Genomic DNA, 23,052 nt, shown 5'->3' with positions numbered 1-23,052 from the left:
CAGGGTCAGGCCCAGATACTTCATGTGGGCCTGCACCTTAATCATAAACAATAAACGCCCCTCGAGGGGGGCCTCGACGTGGACCGTGGAATAAGAGGGCCTCCGTTTTTGAGATGGAGACCCTCAAGCCCAACATTCCTATGCGGTCCACTGTGAGCGACGTACCGACTTCGGCCAGGTGAGCCGCCTCCTGATAATTCCGCCCTGTCGCCGTGATGAGAGTGTCGTCCGCATAGCACAACACCCCCATTCTGGGAAGGACGGATGTCCGCAGGAGCCAGTCGAAGCCAACGTTCCACAGAATTGGGCCGAGAACTGACCCCTGTGGAACGCCACAGTCTACCCGACGCTAGACAAGACGCCCATCGCCCCCCTCCCAGAGGACTACCCGGTCCTGGAGGTATGCCCCCAACAGCCTCCTGAGATAGGAAGCCACCCCGTGGTATTGGAGTGCCTCCCCAATAGTCTCGAAAGGAAGACTATTGAAGGCGTTCGCAACATCTATCGATACTGCCAGAACTACGTCCCCTCGGGCCACCGCATCCGTGGTCCGGGTTTTCAGGGCGTCCAGGGCGTCGATAGTTGATCGACCCGCCCTGAACCCGTACTGAGCCTCTGACAGATCCGGCCCCAATATACCTAACACCTCTCCTGAGATGTAGCGACGAAAAAACTCAGAGGGATTTTGTTTTTTGTCAAATATAGCAATTATGTTTCACAATAAGAAAATGAGATTAGTAGTTTTTGATTTATCCCGAAAAGACAAACAAACGATAAAACTTACCTATACGTAGAATAATATTAATATGCCAGCACAACTTATTCAACGTCCAAATGTTCTCGAGGGTGAAGAAGACATGAGTGTCAATATTAACATCGCGTCGCAGTGCGGAGCTTCAACGACACAGAGGGAGTACGTACATATGTGTATGTTAATAAACAATGTAATAACCCGAATATCCCAGAAAAATATGCTCCCGTACTTGGTCCGTTACACGCGAGCGATGTCAGGTGAATATGGCGCGTTGTATTACACGAACGAAGCGTAGTATTACTTGGTGGTAGGGCTTTGTGCAAGCCCGTCTGGTTCGGTATCACCCACTTATCACTTATAAGCAATAATCTAGTATTGTTGTGTTCCGGTTTGAAGGGTTTATTGAGCCAGTGTAACTAGAGGCATAGCGGCGTAACATCTTTGTTCTTTTTTCATATGGGTCAGCTCAAAATATAAAATGTTTATTTGCCATGCGTGTTATGTGCCAGTCTACCGCCACCCAAACACATAGATTGTGTAAGTGGTATCGTATCGTTGTTTAAGGGCCTAGATTGGTAGAATAATCGGATGTTAGCCTTAAATTTTTGATTATATCGTAAAGCAAAAAAAAATTTGTTATAGTTGCCATAGTGAAATACTTAATTTTTGCAGTATATTGAAGTATCTTACGTTGTTCAATACTTCGCGGGAGCTACACTCCGTATGATATATACCTGTAAATGTTTAGACTTGAGAGACGCTAAATAATGTCATTTGTCGGTGCCACGTCGAGTGAAGCTCGCGGCACTCAGCCACTTCGTCTTATTAACTGCACTGAGCCACCGCGCTGTTTCATCTCACGCGTCTTTAGATACCATCGTTTTTGCTATAAATTCTAGTGTTCATATTTGATATTTATACATTTATACATATGTAAATATTTGCCTCGATAATTTTGTTCATTCATAAGTGAATCATCAAATATATATACACATTTCCGAAAACTGTATTCTGAAAGCTAATGTCAAAGGAAAGCAAAATAAATTTAGTAAAATACAAACATTTCAAGAGTAAGCGACGAGCTTATGAACTTTTCATTACGGTAATTAAAAATATTATTATTAAGGTATCAGCTTTATTTTTTTTTTTTGGAAAAGATTATTTTTTGCTAAATTTATCAATATTATCGTGAATAAACATAATTTTATAGTAAACATATTGTCATGCAACCGTAATCCTACTTTGTTAAAAGCATCCCAATGGAATGGATCGAGTTCCACGATTATACTGGATATGATAAAATTGAATAAAATGTATTCGATTTAATATAAAATCGAGAAAATTTGTAATGAAGAAAGAATCGGTTTTGACGACAGCAATTTAGGAACAATAATAATAATAATTTATTTATTCAAGTAACAAGATTCATATATACAATTACAAAAAAAAAAACGGTCTTAACTAAACAAAAATATAAAATATATACTACTATCTACCATTTATACAATTTACTGATCCAGCTGAAACTTTTAACGACCACGGCTACCCTTTGAACATCGCTATCATTATATATTAATTATAAACGTATATGTAAGTTGTCAATTTATTGTATTGTATGACAAATATTGAAAAAAAAATTAATATTTTATATAATTAATATAATATATTGTAATTTTCTTTTAAGCTTTTTTTCTTCAATTGAGATGTTTCAAGTACAGTTGAAATCTATGCAACACCTTAGATTTTTCTGGTGATGAAGGAGAATCTCCAGTAAAAACCTGCATGTGTCAGGTGAAGTTCTTCAACAGTTAACCACTATCTTTCTGTCTTTGTTCACATCACACGGAAACAATTGGATCGGTTTTACGAAATTCAGCAGGCAGATAATATATTGTAAAGCTCGAGGCTAGCGAAATAATAAAGTGATCGACTTTGAAATGTATTGGAAATTCTAAGATCGTTTACAACAATTTAAATGTTCCAAGACATTCTCCGAAGTCACATCTCACGTCTACATGCGGTTTCCAATGCTGTCAGGAGATGCAAGTCGGGTTACGGTCATTTATAAGGATAAGTCCCTCGTAGCGATGACGTGGAACCAACGCGCGCCGTGAGACTACACAGAGCCATGTTGAATATCAATGAATTAAACTTGTCCGGCTACATGCTTAACTTTAAATATCTTTTGAATAACTTATATTACGTTTTTCATATTACATATAATTTTGTATTTGCATAACATTAGTATTGTTGTGAGATTATATGTTATGTTATTTTTCTGAATTATTAAATTAGCAAAACTACATCGCATACAAAAATAAAAATTAAGTATATATAAGTATATCAAATTGTGGAATATCGATATGTCCTCTCTTTTCGAGATGGTTTGGAGCATTCCCCATCACGCAATTTCAGGAGATGATGGAAACAGATTAAGCGCTTACAATTTCATAAGTTTTGAATCCGTTATCTTCGCTTAATATTTGAGTGTTCAACCCACGAGGCCATGTCAGATCTTAGAAACTGGCGCTGCAAGAAATATAATCCACCCTTGCATTATACCTACCACCAACTATGGTATTTACTATGTTAATCCATTGTGCCTATAATTACACCGGCGCAATTAGCTCCTTTAGAATAATAGACGAGCGGGAACCCACAGATGGATTAGAATAATATTATTACTGCTTTACAATTTAAGGATCAGTGCAAGGAGCACAGCTAAGTAATTTTGTTAAATATTTGATTTGTCTATCCAGACATTATGCCTAAGTTATTTAAGCCTACGTAAAATAATGTTACATTAAGTTTACTAAAGTGGACGGAGTCTCACATCAGTGGGCACTGGAGCTCTTCAGATAGTCACACCACTATGATAGCAGTGCCAAGGCGCTAGCACGAACTAAGAGTTCGTTGACTATTATACATAGTAAAACAATATTCACTAATCATTATTAAGAATTTTAGACCGTATACTTAAAAGACGATGGTTGTGATTTACTTGGTATTAGGGCTTTGTGCAAGCCCGTCTGGGTAGATACCAACCACTCATCAGATATTCTACCACTAAACAGCAATACTTAGTATTGTTACGTTCTAGTTTGAAGGGTGGGCGAGCAAGTGTAACATCTTAGCTCCCAAGTGATTCATTGGCGCTGTAAGGAATGGCATATATTGCTTACATCGCCAACATCTATCAGTGGTGGTGACTACTCACCATCAGGTGGCCCATTTCTTGTCTGCCTGCATAAATCAAGCCGAATGTCATAAAGTTATAATTAATGACAAACATTACAAAATCTTATTCAAAAATTATTTTTTAATCATATAAGAACTTCGTACTACGTGTATACGGTTAATAAGGTATTTTGAACTTTGCAAATATATAATGTGCAAAATAAATGAATTATTTCTCCTAAAAATTACTTAGAACTAAATATCTCAAAGACTTGTAAATCTCGCTTAATATATTTTACGTTTTTGTATTTTTTTGAATACTTACAAAAACTTTATACGTAGTTCTTTTTGCGTACGCTTGGATAACATTTACGGCTCATTATTGCAATTCGATATCATCATATGAAATCACATCCTGTGTGGATCTAGCTTTACAAACGCTAGCATTAAGGAAGCGCACCGACAGACTGCGAAATAGCATCCCATCTATTACAGAGTATAAGCACTCGCTCGAACCAATTTACTACTAATACTTTGCACTATGTTCGGATATTACAGTGTTTGAAGTATGTACGGAGATCTTGGTTACATTTTGTTTGTAGGAATTTAAATCAGCTTATTGTTGTATGTTGATTTACACATATTTACACACATGCGTACATATAATAATATAACCTAATAGTAAAGGTGTTAAGAAATAATCGCAAGACCTCCCCGACGTAATTAAGGTATAAACATTATAACGTAAGGCCCCATACGGAACACGAGCAGGAAGAAATATATATAGATTAACAGTAAGAATACCTATTTAACATCATACAGTAACATACAGTAAGCGGTGACAAGAGTGCTGGCAGAAATTCCCAGTAGAATAAAAAAAAATGTACATACGAGCATTGTTAAAGGTTTTGTGTTAATGATCCTTCATTGATATTAAATATAAAATAAGCCGAGATGGCCCAGTGGTAAGAACGCCTGGATCTTAACCGATAATCGTGGGTTCAAACCCGGGCAAGCATCACTGAATTTTCATGTGCTTAATTTGTGATTATAATTCATCTCGTACTTTACGGTGAAGGAAAAAATCGCGAGGATCTGCATCTGCATGTGTATAATTTCACTGAAATTCTGCCACATGTGTATTCCACCAACCCGCACTGGAGCAACGTGGTGGAAAAGCTCCAAACCTTTTCCTCAAAAAGGGAGAGGAGGCCTTTAGCCTAGCAGTGGGTATTCACGGGCTCTTACGGCTTACGGATATTAAATCAGTGTCAGGTCCTCTATATTATTTTCTGTATTCCTGACAACATGTGTTAATATTTCATAATGATCGGCCGTGTAGTTGAGATGTGAAAGCATAACAAACAAACAGTCGCTTTCGCATTTATAATATTAGTTAGGACAATATTACTAAAGGTTCGAAGTTTAATATTTTATACAACAGCGGTAACTCACACTAAGTGCTTATTAAGAAATATGACTTTTAGACGTTTATACAACACAGCTCAACATCACAGTTTGTCAATGTCGGCAACAGTTTCTTATAAACGTCACATTTTCTTGAAGCAGTTCTACAAGTAGCCCAGAAAGATTAAAAAGAAGAAAAAAATACAGGACACATGAAAGCTTCATTTTATGATTAAATTTCGTAAGTAGCAATTGACCCTGGCCTAGGATTTGAACCCAGAATCTCGGCATATGGAGCGTTTAGTGTTAACAATAAGATCAACGAGATAGATATCCGTCCCGTTATTTTTTATATCTATATATTTTTATATCTGTAATTAAAAAAAGTATGTTGGAATACAAACGAATAAATAGGCTACTAAATATTAAATCTCGTTTTAAGGTACATAAGTGCCGTATATTTTAAAACTGCAAGTAACAATATGATTTATGTGTTCCCTTCGATGTAATTACACTATTCACTTTTTATATGAAATAGGTAAACAAATGGGTCATCTGATGTTAATTGGTTCAAAACTAGACAAAAACTAAAAATTTATGTGCCAAATTATTTATAAAGTATTTAAGATTCATCTCATGGTCAGCAGTGAATGAAAATATTGTTAGGAAATCTGTTTGTGTTAAATTTGAAATTCTACCACATTTATATCAACCAACCCACATTGGAGCCGCGAGATGGAATAATCTCCAAACCTGCTCCTCAAAAGTGGCATACGTAGTACGTAGTACGTAGTACGTAGTAAAGTCAATACACTACGTATCAATACGTAGTAGTAGTTTACACTTCAATACAAACGTAGTAAATAAATAAATAATAAACTAAGTAAATACTATCATAATCATCTATTTCTTATAATGCACTTAACAATTCATTAGTTGTCTGAATGGATATGCTACAACTATTGCAAGCGATGCCGGCGATTAGTCACTTCAAGCAACACGACAGAGCGTTTAATCCACTCGTAGTTAATAAGACCCGTCTGTGATGACAGTCGAAACGTAGACAAAGACGGAGACGTGCGATACATGAAATATTAAATTAATGTTCCAATTTGTATTGCACTTAAAGTTACTCGACAGTCAATGTTCCTACAACAGCTTAAAATACACTTACAACCGTTGTCTTATGCGTTTTTAAACAACTTAACCGTTTTTAAACTTGTTATATAAACGTGCACAATAAATTGCTTAAAGAAATAAAAAAAAGTAATTGAGTTTATTTGCAATACTTAGTGTACTTTTTTTTATTTTACTAAACATAACAACACCGGAACAACCGGACATATGTGAAAGACTTTACTTTGTACTATTTAAAAAAAGGCTCAAGCATTTATGTGTATAATATATATTATCAATATTTTTATATTTTTTTGTATATAAAGTTTGATTTTTTTAACTTTAAATTATACAAAAGTAATTACAATTTATTGCATAGAATAGTGTTACTGAATTTTCGAATAAAGTTCGAACAGTTCATATATAGAAAATGATTAATGAATGAAATTAACTCTCGTACGTGCGCCGTTACATCATTTTCAGTGAAGCTTATTTCAATGCAATAAAGTTTAAAATCGCATTCATATAAATGGAATATGGCTGTACATTTGTATGGCAAATGCAGCGTTTAATTCACCGTCGGCGCTGGCCGACTGCCACGGCGGTAGTTAATGATTGATTATGGCGAATCTATTTCATTTATATTTCTCTCGGGGCTTTGGCCAGTTGTAACGAAACAGCGGTGTATATTCCAACCGAGATTTGACAATGTGTACATGTTTAGAACATAATGATAAGAGAATGGTTTAAATTCAACAAGCAATATCGTTTACAACGTAAGTTAATTTATTATTCGCGCAATATTCTTAGTAAAAGCCTGATATGATATCTAAATACGAATTCTTGGTAAGGGATGTTTTCTATCTTATCCTAATTAAATATTTCAATATTATTTTCATTTATTATCACATCAGAGTAGCGTGGTGGAATAAGCTTTTAAATGTTTTCTATAGGGTAAAGGCCTTAGTTCAGCAGTGGGTTATTTACAGGCTTTAACTTTCGCTCTTTATTTAATTGCTGTAACAAAATTTGCTTTTAGCTTATCAAAATAACTTAAACAGTTCAATTTTTAATGTCACTTTCTTTACCATTTTCATCTGAAACAACTGAATAATTGTATATAATGATGTTTGTGTCCAGTTTGCATAAAGTTGTGCATTAGGTGTATACAGATCAGAATTGATTTCCCGTGATCTCCATAATTAATGGCCACTTAGCGATGAACAATTTATAAACAAGTGTAAATAAACTAGATTCAGTCTATAAGCAGATGCAGAAATCGCACCGGCTGGTAATGGCGGGTGATCTATCACAGCCTTCAGAGGAGACGCTAAACATGCGGAAGTGGACGAGAAATAATAAAACAAAAAAAAATGTTTTTAATTTTCAAATTGTTAATAAAAAAATAATTTACTAAACAAGAATTTATACTTTTATTATTATTATAGTATGTGTAACGGCGTCTAAGAGGGCGTTATGCCGTTTTCCATCACGGCGTGCGAGTCGACTTGCCACCAAGGTGGACCCAAACATGTTCATATAAAAAAATGTTTGAGAAATATGTATCAAAATTCGCACAGATAGCTTTAATCTCGATATCAGCACCGGAATTGTATGTTAGTTAAACTATGCAAATTATGTAATATTTACCAATTATAAATGCTTAATTTACTATATTATCCAGCAAATAATTCTATATTGCACTTAAACGCGTGTCTAGCGACTCGACATCACGAGTGCCTTAATAAATGCCCTGTCTTTACTATGCTTTATAATTTCTCAGCTGGAAATAAGGTGTCTATATTGTGATGCCGGGAAAATGGATTTTACGGAAAAATTAAATCTCCTTTCAGTTTGCTGCAAGCGTTTCCCGACAAATAGATTGTTCACGGCGGAATCGAAAGCAAACAGGGAATCAAACGGTAATCTCTCGACCGTTATTGTTTTAAAATACCCTCTTGCTGGGAAATTTCAATTTATTGTATTAAATATTGTAAAGTTTGTTTATATTCTACAATATTGCTTTTTGGTTCTGTTGTTTCTATCTGTATTTTGATTGTATATAATTGTATTTTTGTTTACAATTCTTCTTTATTAATGTTAAGCAATCGAATTTTATATATCCGGCATATTTCGGCTAGATTTTTCGTTTGCCTGTTAATCTACATCTGCAACTTTAGTTTAGTGGTTAGCTTCTATGGCAGCATATCATGAAATCTCAGATTCGAATACAGGATTCTTTCTTTTAATTTATTAGTTTCTATCCAATATCTTATGAAAAGTAATATCAATTACTTTTTATGTTCCTTGTTATACATATCTAAAGATTATATCTAATTATATATGTATATAATGCTGTTTTAAAAATTACTTTATCGACCTTTGGGATGTAGTTGGACTATCAAATAAATAATTCGCATTCCAAAAGTATCGCCATTATACTTGCTTGGCTTATGAAATTATTATTATTGCTGATCTACCAGGTTTTTAAATAGTAGGGGTGCATGTCAGTCACCTCTACGTGGTGCACCCTGGGCAAAGGGATCGATAAGCAATCCGATGTTTTTTAAGGATTACCTGTCGACCGCAGCTGAGACTGATGCGGTGGAAGTGCCACGGGCCGCTACTGGTACTTCTCTGCTCAGCAGAGTGGACTAGCGAGCGGCTTTGTAGCAAGTGGGTGGACTCCGGGGTCCTTTTGGGCCACCGGAGAGAGGAGGAGATGGTCTCTGGGATCCTTTCAGGCTGCCGGAGCCAGGAGGAAGTTGTAGAAGGAGGAGGGAGAGGTGGGTTCGCCCAGTGTCGTCGATACTGGGTAGACAGACTGTAAAAAGTCACCGCCTTCTCAAACTCGTTTCCCCATCCAGGCGTCAGCCTGTGGTGGAACCGACGGCCTTGCCTTCACCAGCTGGACCAAGAGGAGACAACCTCAATAAAAAACTAGTGGTGGGTCGCTCGACCAAGGCGACGGCCGCTGGTGGGGTCGCGGTGGTAAGCTAACGCGTTCCCGTAACCCTGCCACCATGCGGAAGCCGGGGAGGTTTTAGTGCGTAGGACAGCTGGCCTTCTGCCCCGTGAGTCCCACATACCCGTCCTGGTAGTCCGGGCGGGAAGCGTAAATGCCTATCCTCCTCGAAAACAAAAAAAAAAAGGTTTTTAAATAGTAATCGAATCAAATTCGAATTAACGTCTGGAAAGACACAGTTTTGAGTGACGTTTCAGTAATTTTGTATTTTAGTCCGTTGTCTCCCGAGTGCTGGAGGTGAGGTGATACTAAATGTCTTGAATACTTAATGTTGATAACGACGCTGTGTTTAAGGACAAAATATTTACATTTTGGAAGAACCTTGGATTTGACGTGGCGTCAAATTATCTAGAGTTTGTCTTAAGGTGTAATTCCAAATGATATTCAATTTTTTTAAATTTGGGAATTTGGTAATTTTTTTGTTGACTTTTAAACAACGTTATTTTTCGTCAAAATTATTTATTCCTTCTTTAATTATATTATTTGTATATTTTAAAGTATATATATTTTAACACTATCTGCAATACATTATTTAATAAACTATGTGTTAGTCTAGTGTCTATATTATAAGGCTGGAAATCTTGAGGACCTGGGTTGCCCCGATAAAAATCTATTAGCTAAATGGCTAAGTCTGGAAGTTAGGAGTGTTAACAGTTCTATGCCTCAGTAAGCATGTAAAGCTGTTGGTCCTATTCTTGAACTCTATCCGATCGTGTCGGATTTTCTGTCCTCGGTAGAGTAAGGGAATAGAGAGTGTACTTGTGCTTACGTACACATTATATGATAACAACCTGTGAATGTCCGGTGCTGGGCTATGGCCTCGTCTCCTTTTTGAGGATAAGGTTGGGAGCTTATTCCACTATGCTGCTCCAATGTTGGTGTAATACACACTTTTTTCACATTATATAGGTATTATAATATGTCCTACGTGTGTTCTACGTTAGCTAGTCTCCCTTAAGAATGGGTCATTGTAATTCGTCAGGAAACTCAGGTCATGAGAATCAGTATATTATATTGCAATCGCAACCAATTTCAATTTTTTTTGTATCCGATATTTATTTATTTAATGTTTGAAAATAAGTGCTAATTAAATATAGTAAAAACTATTGTAAAATCGAATATCCAAGCAACAAATACGGCTACGGAACACTGCATGGATAGACGGTAAGTCGATTAGCGTACAAAGATTTTTTCTCTAAGCTGTTTCCAATTAAATAAAATGGTATTCGTTTTAAAATAGTACGTAACTTTTATAATTCCTATATGATTTCGAGCAATATGGTCTCTTTAATGTATTTATATAAGATATATTTTTTTTAAAGAATTAGAATAATTTTTTAGAAGAAAAAATATTATATATTTTTTTAAAGAAATAATTTTATATGTGCCATTTTTTTAAAGAAGTATTTTCATGAACCAAAGCAAAGATTCACAAAGCAAAATATTAAATGAAAATTCCCCTCCACTTTTCGGTCAGCCGGAGCTCCTCTGACCATTACTAATATACAACAGAGCGTTATTTTTAATCGAGATAAAGCCGAAAAGGTTTATCACGTCAATATTAGCTCAGGCGCTGCATAAGTTGCTTTATACCGTATAATAAAACAACGAATTTGAATTCGTATCAAGGCACCAATTACTTTGGCTTTGAACGAAAAAACTTCGGAGCGAAACAAACAACTTATTTTTGGGCAACACAAAGAGTTCATGAATTTATAATGCGTTGGGAAATTAACTTTTTCCTCTCACTTGATGATATTTATTGACTGTGTCGCCCCACGTGGCTGTGTTTGTATCATTAAAACATTGTACCTGACCTGTGGAACTGCTAAGCTCGTTCGATAAAACACGTGGATCTCAACTCATCATAGCGGGTTCAGATCTGGACAGGGCAGAGTTCGTTATTTATTACAACTGGCACTTGTATTGCAGATTTATTAAATAATTGTTATATATGTACTAATAGAAAATACAATATGTATATACAAACGGAATAAATTCTGTGTTTTCCTTTAGAAACGAGCTTGAGATGAATTTTAAACACAAATTAAGTACATGAAAGCATTACTATAGCGGTACTTGTCCGGATTTGTTACGGTAATATTCAGTTAAGATCCACGTAGTATATTTACTTGGTCATCTCCGTATATACGTATGCAGTGACAGAGCAGTATGTATAACTTTCAAGCTACCAATTTTATTATATATTATATATCTACTAAACAAGAGATTATGGTAAGTAACCAACATATTATGTTTATATTATATACATAAAAGCTGTCTATATAAATAAAAATATGGTCATTTACAATAAATGTTACATCTAGCTCGTCATCCTACCCGTGCTAAGCCGAGATGGGTACGTATTACAAGTATTATATTATAATATATAGAGTTCGATTGGAAACATGTTATAGAATACTCGACGGCATTGTAGTTGTTGTTTTTAAGAATACAGAAACCCTTAGAGGGTAAGTCTCTCTGTCGATGTGTCCAATTTTGCTAACCGTTTCTTTAACTTCGCGATAATATGATGCAATTGTGCTGTTCAAATGGACTCAGAAATAGTACTTGCTTCACTTATTTAACCTTCAAGTGGACGGTTAGTAATATTTAATCGTAGCGGTCACGTCTGTTAAAGATTTAAATGGTTTAAAATATTTAATAATTAAATAATCATTTATTTAAATTAAAACAAGCATCTTAATGTCAGAGAACTTTTTAGTTATATTAATATATATTCTAAGTAATTGCAATTCAAATTTAAATCAGAAAAAGGTTAATTTTCTTTCAGTTAATATTCGAATTAAAATATTGGTCAAATAAAAAAAACCATTCACTTAAAAGGCTAAAAATAAATCTATATAAAAATGGTAAAACAGTTTTTAAAAATTTCTGGATACTTGTATTTGTATCCATGTTAAAATATTTCAAGGAGAAAAATTGTTATAAGTCGTAATTTGTAATTAATAATTAATAAATTAAATACTTTGCTAAAAGCTGCAATAAGAATCTTATATAAAATACTAGGCTTTAAGATATAAATGTCCGAGTATTGTAGACTGCCTGCCTGCGGATATCCTGCAACTGCGGCTTCCGCAATACAAGACAATGCTCTCAATGCGTAATCGGCCGTCACTTGTCGTACAACTGTCGGCAAGTGGAGCGGTGGAGCGGTCTAGCGTCTCCAAGTGGAGCGAAGTTAATCGACATTCGATCCACTTTTAATGTTTACTTTGTTTAAACCTATTAATACAAAGCTAATTAAGTTCAAAAAGTATTTATTTTTAAAGTTATTGACAACACAATTAATAAATTGAAAGCGATTTAAATAGTTTGAAAAATCAAATTGTTAATTAATAATTTTTACTACATACTTACTGTTTAAATATATTGAAATTATTCGATTTAATTACCCAAATAATATCCGTAACAATTTGTATATTTGTTGTTGACATTTCAGTGAAGGTTTCTGGCACAGACGCATTGCATGGTATGTCGGATATTAGGCAGTAAATGGTAGTATTTATTATTCTTTTCAAAGATGTTTTTTTTCGTTAAAAATTTCCAATATTTAATATTTCTCTTAGCTAAAAATAGAGTAAAATTAGAAAAAAAAGTCTAATAATTCTTTAAGTATAATCTTTGTCGAGTATAGTTGATATTTATTTTCAATTTTAAGTTAACTAGAATGTATTTACATATCGTTAGTGTTTCGGTACATGTACTCGTACGTACACAAGCGGTTTTCACGCGACACGGCAATGCTTTCAGCTCGTAATCTCGAAGCAAGGCCGCAATTTGTCGACGATTTGCTGTACTATTGTCGACAAGTGGAACGTAAAGGCGGTTACAAGTGGAACATTTCTTTTTAACTTTGTTTTTATTCTGTTAATGTTGATAATTTTATAGAACCTAATAAAAGTGTGTTAAGTAAAAGTAAAAAGACAACCTGTATATTTCCCACTGCTGGGCTGAGGCTTTTGAGGAGAAGGTTTGGAGTTTATTGCAGCATGCAGTATGTAGAAATATAGTACAGGCGTTTATAATAATACAGTAAATAATAACAATATTTATCCTCAAATTACATTAATCCATGTAATAATCAAAACTTCAAATCAATATTTAATCAAGTCAGCTTCACAAGAAAGCGTTTTCGAATTAACTCTACCATCGTTTTGGAAATCAAGCTCTAGCGAGAAGAAATGGTAATATGTTTTATTTGCTAAGGTAGATAAATTGACCAAAAATATATTACATATATAAGTCATGACTTTGACATTAGTAGTGTAAGAAATAACAACACTCGTTAAATTATTATACGGCTCCGTCACCACGGATACTCAGCTAGTATATATACATATTCAATTCAAATAAAATTACGTCACAAATATTAATATCCATAACAGCCTGTGAATGTACCACTGCTGGGCTAAAGGCCTCCTTTCCTTTTTTTTAAGGAGAAGGTTTGGACCTTATTCCACCACGCTGCTCCAATGCGGGTTGGTGGAATACACATGTGGCAGAATTTCAGTGTAACACATGCAGGTTTCCTCACGATGTTTTCCTTCACCGTAAAGTACGAGATGATTTATAATAACAAATTAAGCACATGAAAATTCAGTGGTGCTTTCCCTGGTTTGAACCCACGATCATCGGTTATGATTCACGCGTTCTTACCACTGGGCCATCTCGGCTTCATCAAAAAATAATGTGAAACTGTCAAACAGGTTCCAATAAAGTATATTGTCATTTTTTCCCTTGTGTCTGTAAAATGAAATATCTAATATTTGGCTTTTTGAAAATTATATTTATAGTATATCTAGTAAGTTTCAATGATTTATTTGTAATATTTGGAATTAATTTTATCGACATAAACAAACTTGTAAGTTTCAGTAATGATGTAGCGTAATAACTTATGTCCCCGTGTCGACTGCGGGGATAAATGGGGGTTGGAAGTGAGCCGTGAATACAAAATAAGGTAAGGCTGCTTAATTAGATTTCATAAGTATGTATATAAGTGTGTATCATCAAAAGGATAACAGAAAAAAGGGGAATCGCTTGGTGCAATTGTATCGTAGTTGCTTCTACATAGAAGGTACGTAGGGACCCGTTGATAATCGTATTTGCCATAGAGGTTTTTTATGCGGCCTCAGTATCGTTCTTGTTTATTTCTATGCGCCCTTCGTGAATTTGTCCCTATGTACGTACGTTGTAAAGATATAATTGTACTAGAAGTATAACGGCTTCATGCCATTTGGAGACCACCTACTTGTCGATAATTCTATCACTTACACTGTATATCGCAGCGTACTGACTTGAAGGGTGAGTGAGCCAGTGTAAATACAGATACAACTGATTAGACATTAGGTCTTATGATTGGCAGTACATTGACGGCATACATATACAGCTTATACTTGTAGTATGAACCACCAAGTCTCGTTTGTTCGTTTGTCTTTCCAAAATAAGATAATTCCATAATTTTTCCGAATAAATGAATCCTTTATGTTGCTCTGGGATGAAACCAACCACCATCCTGAGTTTAATTAAAATATACTCAGCGGTTTTAGGAATATGTTTACCGTTCGCGTCCAATGGGCAATGTTTTATTAATTATAAAACTTTTCAAAAAATAATTTGTGTACTAACATGCTATTGAGGAGGGCTATTTAAGGTTTCGTTTACGATTCTGATAATTTATGTCATCAGCGGATCCAAATTTTTGGGCAGAATTTTGAAGTTAGAAGTGTTTACAATCCTTTACTTCGGAAAGCACGAAAAGCTGTCAACTTGTATTATGAGAGGAAGGGAAAAGGAAGTCATCATTGTTTTGCTTGCAAGTTAGAACATTTTGCTTCTCAAAGTATATAAAGTAAATAATATTTTAATTTTAAAACAATAAAAATACAAATTTTACATCAACACTAAATCTTAGCAGAATTCTAGATGTTATAAGATTCATATTAGATTAATGAAACAATAATCCAGTAGGGATACGTTAATATTTTACTTGTATTAGTACAAACAGCTACCATGTTACAAGCAAACTATATTGGGTTCACTTAGTGAGTATCATTACAAGCAAACTTCCAAACAGTCGTGAGGATAATAATCATTAATTCTCACAAAATCCTTAAGCGACGATAAATGCGGCAAATTTGTATAAATTATGGCGGCGACACACGTAGCGGTCACGTCGCAATTTGCGCCCTTCTAAATCAGCCCGGAAAGGCTTAGCTTAGTAAATGGTGCCCTTCTAACAATATTTAACACGCCCGCCTAATTATACCGACTTTACACACTAACGATTTAAATATTTTGTTTCTATATTATTCTTTTTGATGTTATTAAAAAGTACACTCAGCCGATATCCAAGTAAATGGACACTTAAGCCTCGTAATGCTTAATGAGGCTTAGTATTGTATAGTATCTTTTTTATTATTTATGTAATTAAAATAAAGTACAAGATGGCAAGATGAAGAGAAAGTCCACGGGAATAATAATAAAATTGTATTGAATTATTATTCCTATGTTGTTTAATTGGTGAAAGGAGTAACTATTGCTTTTATTGCCGGACTTATCAGTCATATAAACTATAAAATCAAGACTTAACAGCGCTAGTAGGTCGTCTACTAAATTTTCATATGCTTAATTTGTGTTTTTAAATAAGGTAAAGTAAAGTAACAGCCTGTAAATGTCCCACTGCTGGGCTAAGGCCTCCTCTCCCTATTTGAGGAGAAGGTTTGGAGCTTATTCCACCACGCTGCTCCAATGCGGGTTGGTGGAATACACATGTGGCAGAATTTCGATGAAATTAGACACATGCAGGTTTCCTCACGATGTTTTCCTTCACCGAAAAGCACGAGATGAATTATAAACAGAAATTAAGCACATGAAAATTCAGAGGTGCTTGCCCGGGTTTGAACCCACGTTCATCGGTTAAGATTCACGCGTTCTTACCACTGGGCCATCTCGACTTTTTAAATAAGGGTTTTGTACAAATCCGTCTGGATAGGTACTACGTACAAATCACATATTCTACCGCCAAATAGCAATACTTAGTATTGTTGTGTTCCTTGAAGGATGAATGAGCTAGTGAACTACAGGCACAAGAGACAACATCCTAGTTCTTAAGGTATACCTATGTTATAAATAAAAATGTAATGACGCAATCTGAAGACTGATTATATATTTGAAGTTACCTTCCATTGAGGTCACCCATAAACACTATTCATACAAAATTATCAAAATTATTACAAAATCCTTTGCAAATAAAAATCTGAGCTAAAAACTAGAATTTAAAATAGGATAATAGGGGACCGACACCACAATGATCCGAAAGCTACACTAATTTCTAGTGGCGCGTGCTAATCGCAGAGGTAAACATTAAACGGAGCACTGAAAATGTTAAATGCTAAAAAAACTCGTTCCAGCGAGGCGGGCTGGCCGCTGCAATTAGCATATATATTGTCCTGAGCGACGCACACGCCTCTTTTGCTTTCATCCTGGACTCCTCGTTACACCGATCATTGTTTTGAAGAAAAAACTTCTTTGGAAAGGATACATTGATTCCTTATTTTTTACAACGAATATTGTATGTTTATATGTATCGTTTTTGGCTATAACCTGCACGTCCTTTATGTGTAATAAGTACCAAGTTTTTTTTTTATTGAAATGAATTTGTTGGCTGAAATTGTGCTTCAAGCATTATATCCACCAAACCGTATTAAAGCAGCGTGGTTGAATAAACTCCGATTCGATAAAAAGCACACGAATATAAATATTAATTTTAAGTAAATTAAGACGTGACAAGTACTACTAAAGAAAGGACCCCTCGATCTGAAGTGAAAGATTTGGAACTTATTTCACCTCGCTCCTCCACAGGCAGTTTATCTCAGGATGTTTACCTTCACCGTCGATCGAGAGATAGATTATATATACAAATTTAGTATTTTATATATTTTATAGTGAACTGCGACGGTGTGACGGGCGACGAGACTGCAGTGTGACCGTAGAGACCTACGTTGTACCGAAAGCTCGTTCCCGGATCGGTACTTGTTTGCGCCATTCTCTTTTATAGCCAACGTCAAACAAGCGCCTCATATAATTTAGTATTGAGTAATTGAATGAGAGAACTTTTAATTGTCTGACATTTCTAATGGAAATTGAGGAAAAATGTTTTAACACAGTTAGAATTAAGCTGACTTATATTTTATTACTTTAAGGGACGTGTTTTTGACAATTGGCTCGATAGGCTCGATATAAATTTCATGGTTGTCATTAACATTTGCTAGTCGGTCACCGATATACGAAACGATTATTTCATCCATATTAAACAAACGAATAGAACACTTAATATATAGTAAGAAATATGATGACTGTAGTCAAATATGTGGTTAAAAGAACTTTTTTTTTTTTTTTTTTTTTTTTTTTTTTTTTTTTTTTTTTATAGAATAGGAAGGCGGACGAGCATATGGGCCACCTGATGGTAAGTGGTCACCAACGCCCATAGACATTGGCATTGTAAGAAATGTTAACAATCGCTTACATCACCAATGCGCCACCAACCTTGGGAACTAAGATGCCATGTCCCTTGTGCCTGTAATTACACTGACTCACTCACCCTTCAAACCGGAACACAACAATACCAAGTACTGCTGTTTTGCGATTTATTGATTTGTATTGCTGTTTAATGTAAAACTATCAACGATGTAAAGAGGTTGTCGTGATAATGGTTGTAAATAAAAAATGTTTTATCGTCACGGTACGCCCGTCTGGTAAAACATCGTTGGATATTGAAAGAATTAATAATTAAAGGAAACCAATTAATAAACAAAAAAAATAATACGTACCAAAATATTATACAAATACCAATAAACAGTTTCATTAATCAAATAAATATATTTATGCCGAAAATGAAACGAAGTATAATATAGGATACGCACACGGTCACACCAGAGAGTATAGGCATGACTGCATAAGAAAGCATCATGCCGTTTTTCGTCACGGCTTACGCATACGAGATGGCCCAGTGGTAAGAAGCGCGTAAATCTTAACCGATGATCGTGGGTTCAAACCCGGGCAAGCACCACTGAATTTTCATGAGCTTAATTTGTGATTATAATTCATCTCGCGCTTGACGATGAAGGAAAACATCGTGAAGAAACCGGCATGCGTCTAATTTCACTGAAATTCTGCCACACGTGTATTCCAACATGCGGGTGCATTAGAGCAGTGTGGTGAAATAAGCTCCATAAGTTACTGATACGAGTTTGACTTACCCCCAATGAGCACCAATAGATGTTTCACAGAATACGAATACCAACATAAGTCGACTAAATTTTAAATTATTCCAGGACAATTCGCGTATAAGTGATTTAAAACGATTAAGCCCTGAAGCAAATATATGCAAACAGTTTTCAACTACGAACGAACGATTCAATGATTGACAAGTAAAACACAGCTATTATGCGAAGTTGATCGGGTCCCTGCTTAATCAGAATTTGTAGTAGTTTGTGTCAAATGACCATATTATATTCTACATATTTACTCGTGTGTCATTTATTTAACGAGAGTTGTGTTTCAGTTTCTGAAACGTTGATCGAAATGACTATAAATATTATTTAAAACATATTAAGTATCTTCTTTTGTATTTTAAGTTTAAGTTAATGTAAGAGTTTTTTTTTTCTTTCAGTGGGTATTTAAATATTGTTATCATGATTTTTAATTGTACGATTTACTTTGTCAAAAATGTAAAGGCAGTTACACTGCCTTTATTTTATTTATTGTATCGTAATTATATATATTTTATATAATATTTTTGTACAGCATAGTATATATAATTTTGTTGGTGTATTTAATAACGAAATATAAAAACATATAAAAATTAAAATATATATCAAAAAATCCATCCCTGTGGCACTCGTGTGGATCATTTCGGACGTCATGGACTCTGCTGCCGCAAAAGTGCCGGTCATGCATAACTCCATGGAAATGACGTACATCGTCTGTCTTTGGCCACAGCATCGATTCCTGCTACGTTAGAACCAATCAGGTTATGCAGAGATGATGACAAAAGACCTGATAGAGCCAGATTAACACCATGGTCGATGGGGCATGTCATTGTGCGGGATGCAACTTGCGTAGATACGCCACGGCCGCTGAAGCTACTCAAATACTCATGCGCCGCAACTATTCACTCTTATCTAACGAATATGAATTCGCGGGGCTTGGTTTTAAAATATTAGGCCCATGGTCGTCTTATACTAAAAATATTATAAAAGATCTCTCAAAGAAACTGGTCGACACTTCTGGTGACCAAAGAACTGGCGTTTATTTAGCCCAAAGGCTGAGTCTAGTGGAGCCAGCGTCTTGATTACAATGCTACAGGTCAATCTTTTAGACGGCGTGTTTTTTTTCTATAAATTTGTAATGTGTAGTTTGTTTTTATTTTAATTTTAGTTCTAGAAAATATTAATAAGTATGTAAATTGTCATAGTATTTTCTTGTTTTTTCTTTTTTTTGTATAAAATATTATTGAATTCCATAAAAAACAACAAACTAAAAATTAAGATTGATTAATTCTAATTTAATGTTAATTGTCATTCTTCAATGGCAACCAACGACCCCTTGGGTGACCAATCATCGTCCAGTAGATTTCAGAAACTATCGTTTTGTATCTTGCAATTGATAACTGCCACGGTTAAATAAAAATAATTATTTGTGTTTGAATATAGGAAATTAGCAGTTTATCTTAATAAATAAACACGCAGTTTCATACGAGCTCTTTATCAAGTAGCATAAAGTACTTAATGCAGACAAGCGTCTCAATTTATGGTCGCAGACAAGAGCAATAGTCACCGTACGCCTATGTTATTACTAAAATAAACACGAAAATTCGACCCCTTACAATAAATTACTGTGGTATTACTATTAATATAAGAACAATAACACCACGGGCGAACTCAGTTGCTCGAATCATTCATATTTAAAGTTGAAAATATTGTCAAAGAACATTTTATATCATAAAACTAACAACTTACAGATATATCTTAAAAATTAAACGATCGTCTCGAGGTAATTTCAAATATTAAATAATTATATACAACAATTATTGTTTAATAAAATAATTATAATCCAGTTTAGTTTCAAAGAAAGTGTAACAATTCTATGATTGAATAAATATTTTGATTTTGATAGTGTTTGCGATGTGCCACTAGTACTCGCCTGAACGACAAGCCTCAACGACGAAAAAACTTTATGGACGCGGCATTACACTGATAATAAAAACTTTGAACAGTATGATGTGATGAATAAATGGTAATAAAATCAAATCCTCTTTTACACTTCTATTGTTATAGCATCCTGTTACTCCTGTTCCGTCTTTGTACAACATTTCAGGGTACTTATATGTTTTATTATTATTATTCTAGCGCCAAATTGCAGTACTTTGTATTATCGTTTTTATTTTGAAGCGTTAGGTACCTTGTGAGATCACGGGCATTTTTCTCTCTTCGAGTTCTCATGGGTTGAACATGGTAATTACAGTTAGTTTTTCAAACATTGTCGATGCTATAACCCGCCTACATCAAGGTAGGAGAATTTTAGCTTATACAACAAAAATTGCGATACAATGGAAAAATACTGTTTATATTCTTGCCACAATTCAACGCAGTCATGATTTGTGAAGTAGATATTTTTTAGCAATGAAATTATAATAAATTAAATAAATATATAGGGCTTTGACGGCCAATATCTGGTGATCCTTGTGTGTATTCTTATGATAATACGATTATGATGTCCTCCTGACCATTCTCAATTTAGACAAGGCATCTCGACTCGGGACTTATTATAGTGCATGACTGTGCGCTCACAGACAAGTAAAATCAGACATGACAGGAGTTTAGTTGTAGAACCAACGGCTGTACGTACTTTGTGAAGAGTAAATACTGCTACCTCTCAGACTCTGGGCCACTACTGAGAAATAATGGACGTTAGCCAGCAGATCAATGAGGCGGAAAATAAAATTGTCAAGAAACATCCTTAGTATCGAATACCTTGTATTTTCGTTTTTATCTCGTATTCCATAGCATGTTTCATTTGGTATTAACGATATCGTAAAAACATTTATCCAACTTGCAATGAATGCATGCATGAGCCACGCGTGTTTAATTTTATCCTTGTCATTATCTTTTCACGCATTCATCTGTGATTCCGTTTTGGTTAATGGCAACATTGTTACATTATGATTGAATTAATGTTCACAAATATAACTTTATTTTATTTGGACCTCTGAACTATTTAGAAGGGTTTATTCAGTTGAATTTGTTAAGATCTATGGCTCAAGTCTTGCAAATTTATCTTTAGGCCCACTTTTGTAGACATTTTTTAAATGTCTGTCATAGACAGATTTTAAAATGGCAGACGTTAAAGGGTTATCGTCACAAACTGAATTCCACGCCGCTGGTTTTGCTATTTTTTTTTTTATAGAATAGGAAGGCGAATGAGCATATAGGTCACCTGATAGTAAGTGGTCACCAACGCTCTTAGACATTGGCATTGTAAAAAAATTCAACCGTCGCTTACATAACCAATACGCCACCAACCTTAGAACTAAGATTTTATGTTCCTTGTACCTGTAATTACACTGGCTTACTCACCCTTCAAATCGGGAAACAACAATATCAAGTACTGCTGTTTTGCGGTAGAATATCTGATGAGTGGGTGGTACCTACCCAGACGAGCTTGCACGAAGCCCTACCACCTAGTTATATATAAGATGACATAACATATAAAGAACATGTATGAATAAATTATACATCCTATATATAATATTTCAAAATATAAGCGGACAGAGACGCGAGCGATTGACAGCAATAAATATAACATTATGTATTTATCTCGCGTGTCTAATTGTTTGGTTTATACAGAATGACATATTGTAGTTTCCATGTCTACACAAAAGGTTTAAAGTTTATAAATGAGAGCTATTGAAAGTTCAAATTTTCCCCGTGGGACTCATTCGACTCGTAGTTTAATTTCTTTGTTAAAACAGCTATAAAACGAACGATATATATTTTATAATGTAATATAGTAAAATTAAAAGTTATATTAAATTGAATTATTAGTTTCAGTATTCTTGTAGTTTTTAATTGTATTTTTTTTTTGTAATATTATAAAAATATATGTATAATATCAACAACAGTGACAATCGCATATTCTGCTAAGGAATGGTAAGTGAGCCAGTGTAACATGCACAATGGACATAACAGCTTAGGTCTCACGGTTAGCAGCGCTTTGGTGATGTAAAGTCAATGGTTAATATTTCTTACGGCATCAACAGTGGTGACTTACCAACAGGGAGACCCGCCCGTCCGCCTACCAATATTATAAAAAAATGCATGTTCATAAAATTTTGCTTTCATAATATTTAACTTTAAAAAATTTATATCTTTATTTGAAAATATTTGAAAATATAAGCATTACAGTATTTACACCAAGTCGCTTATATCTACACTAATTATTAAACATTTTTTAATTATTCATACTAATTTAACATAACATACTAAAAGGA

General features: G+C 34.6%; 1 protein-coding gene across 1 annotated transcript in view; it reads left to right on the top strand.

Annotated features, from left to right (window-relative positions):
• The first annotated feature begins 806 nt into the window (after positions 1-806).
• LOC126768423 (ionotropic receptor 75a-like) overlaps positions 807-23,052 on the top strand; it is a 35,359-nt gene continuing 13,113 nt past the window's right edge. Inside the window, exon 1 of the mRNA XM_050486452.1 lies at positions 807-927. Within this exon, the coding sequence (XP_050342409.1) occupies positions 807-927 (121 nt within the window). The remainder of the gene's footprint in view (positions 928-23,052) is intronic.

Source organism: Nymphalis io, chromosome 5, assembly GCF_905147045.1.
Source record: "Nymphalis io chromosome 5, ilAglIoxx1.1, whole genome shotgun sequence".
Taxonomy (NCBI): Eukaryota; Metazoa; Arthropoda; class Insecta; order Lepidoptera; family Nymphalidae; genus Nymphalis; species Nymphalis io.
The sequence above is the reverse complement of the archived record's forward strand: the minus strand, read 5'-3'. Positions and strand labels throughout refer to the sequence as shown.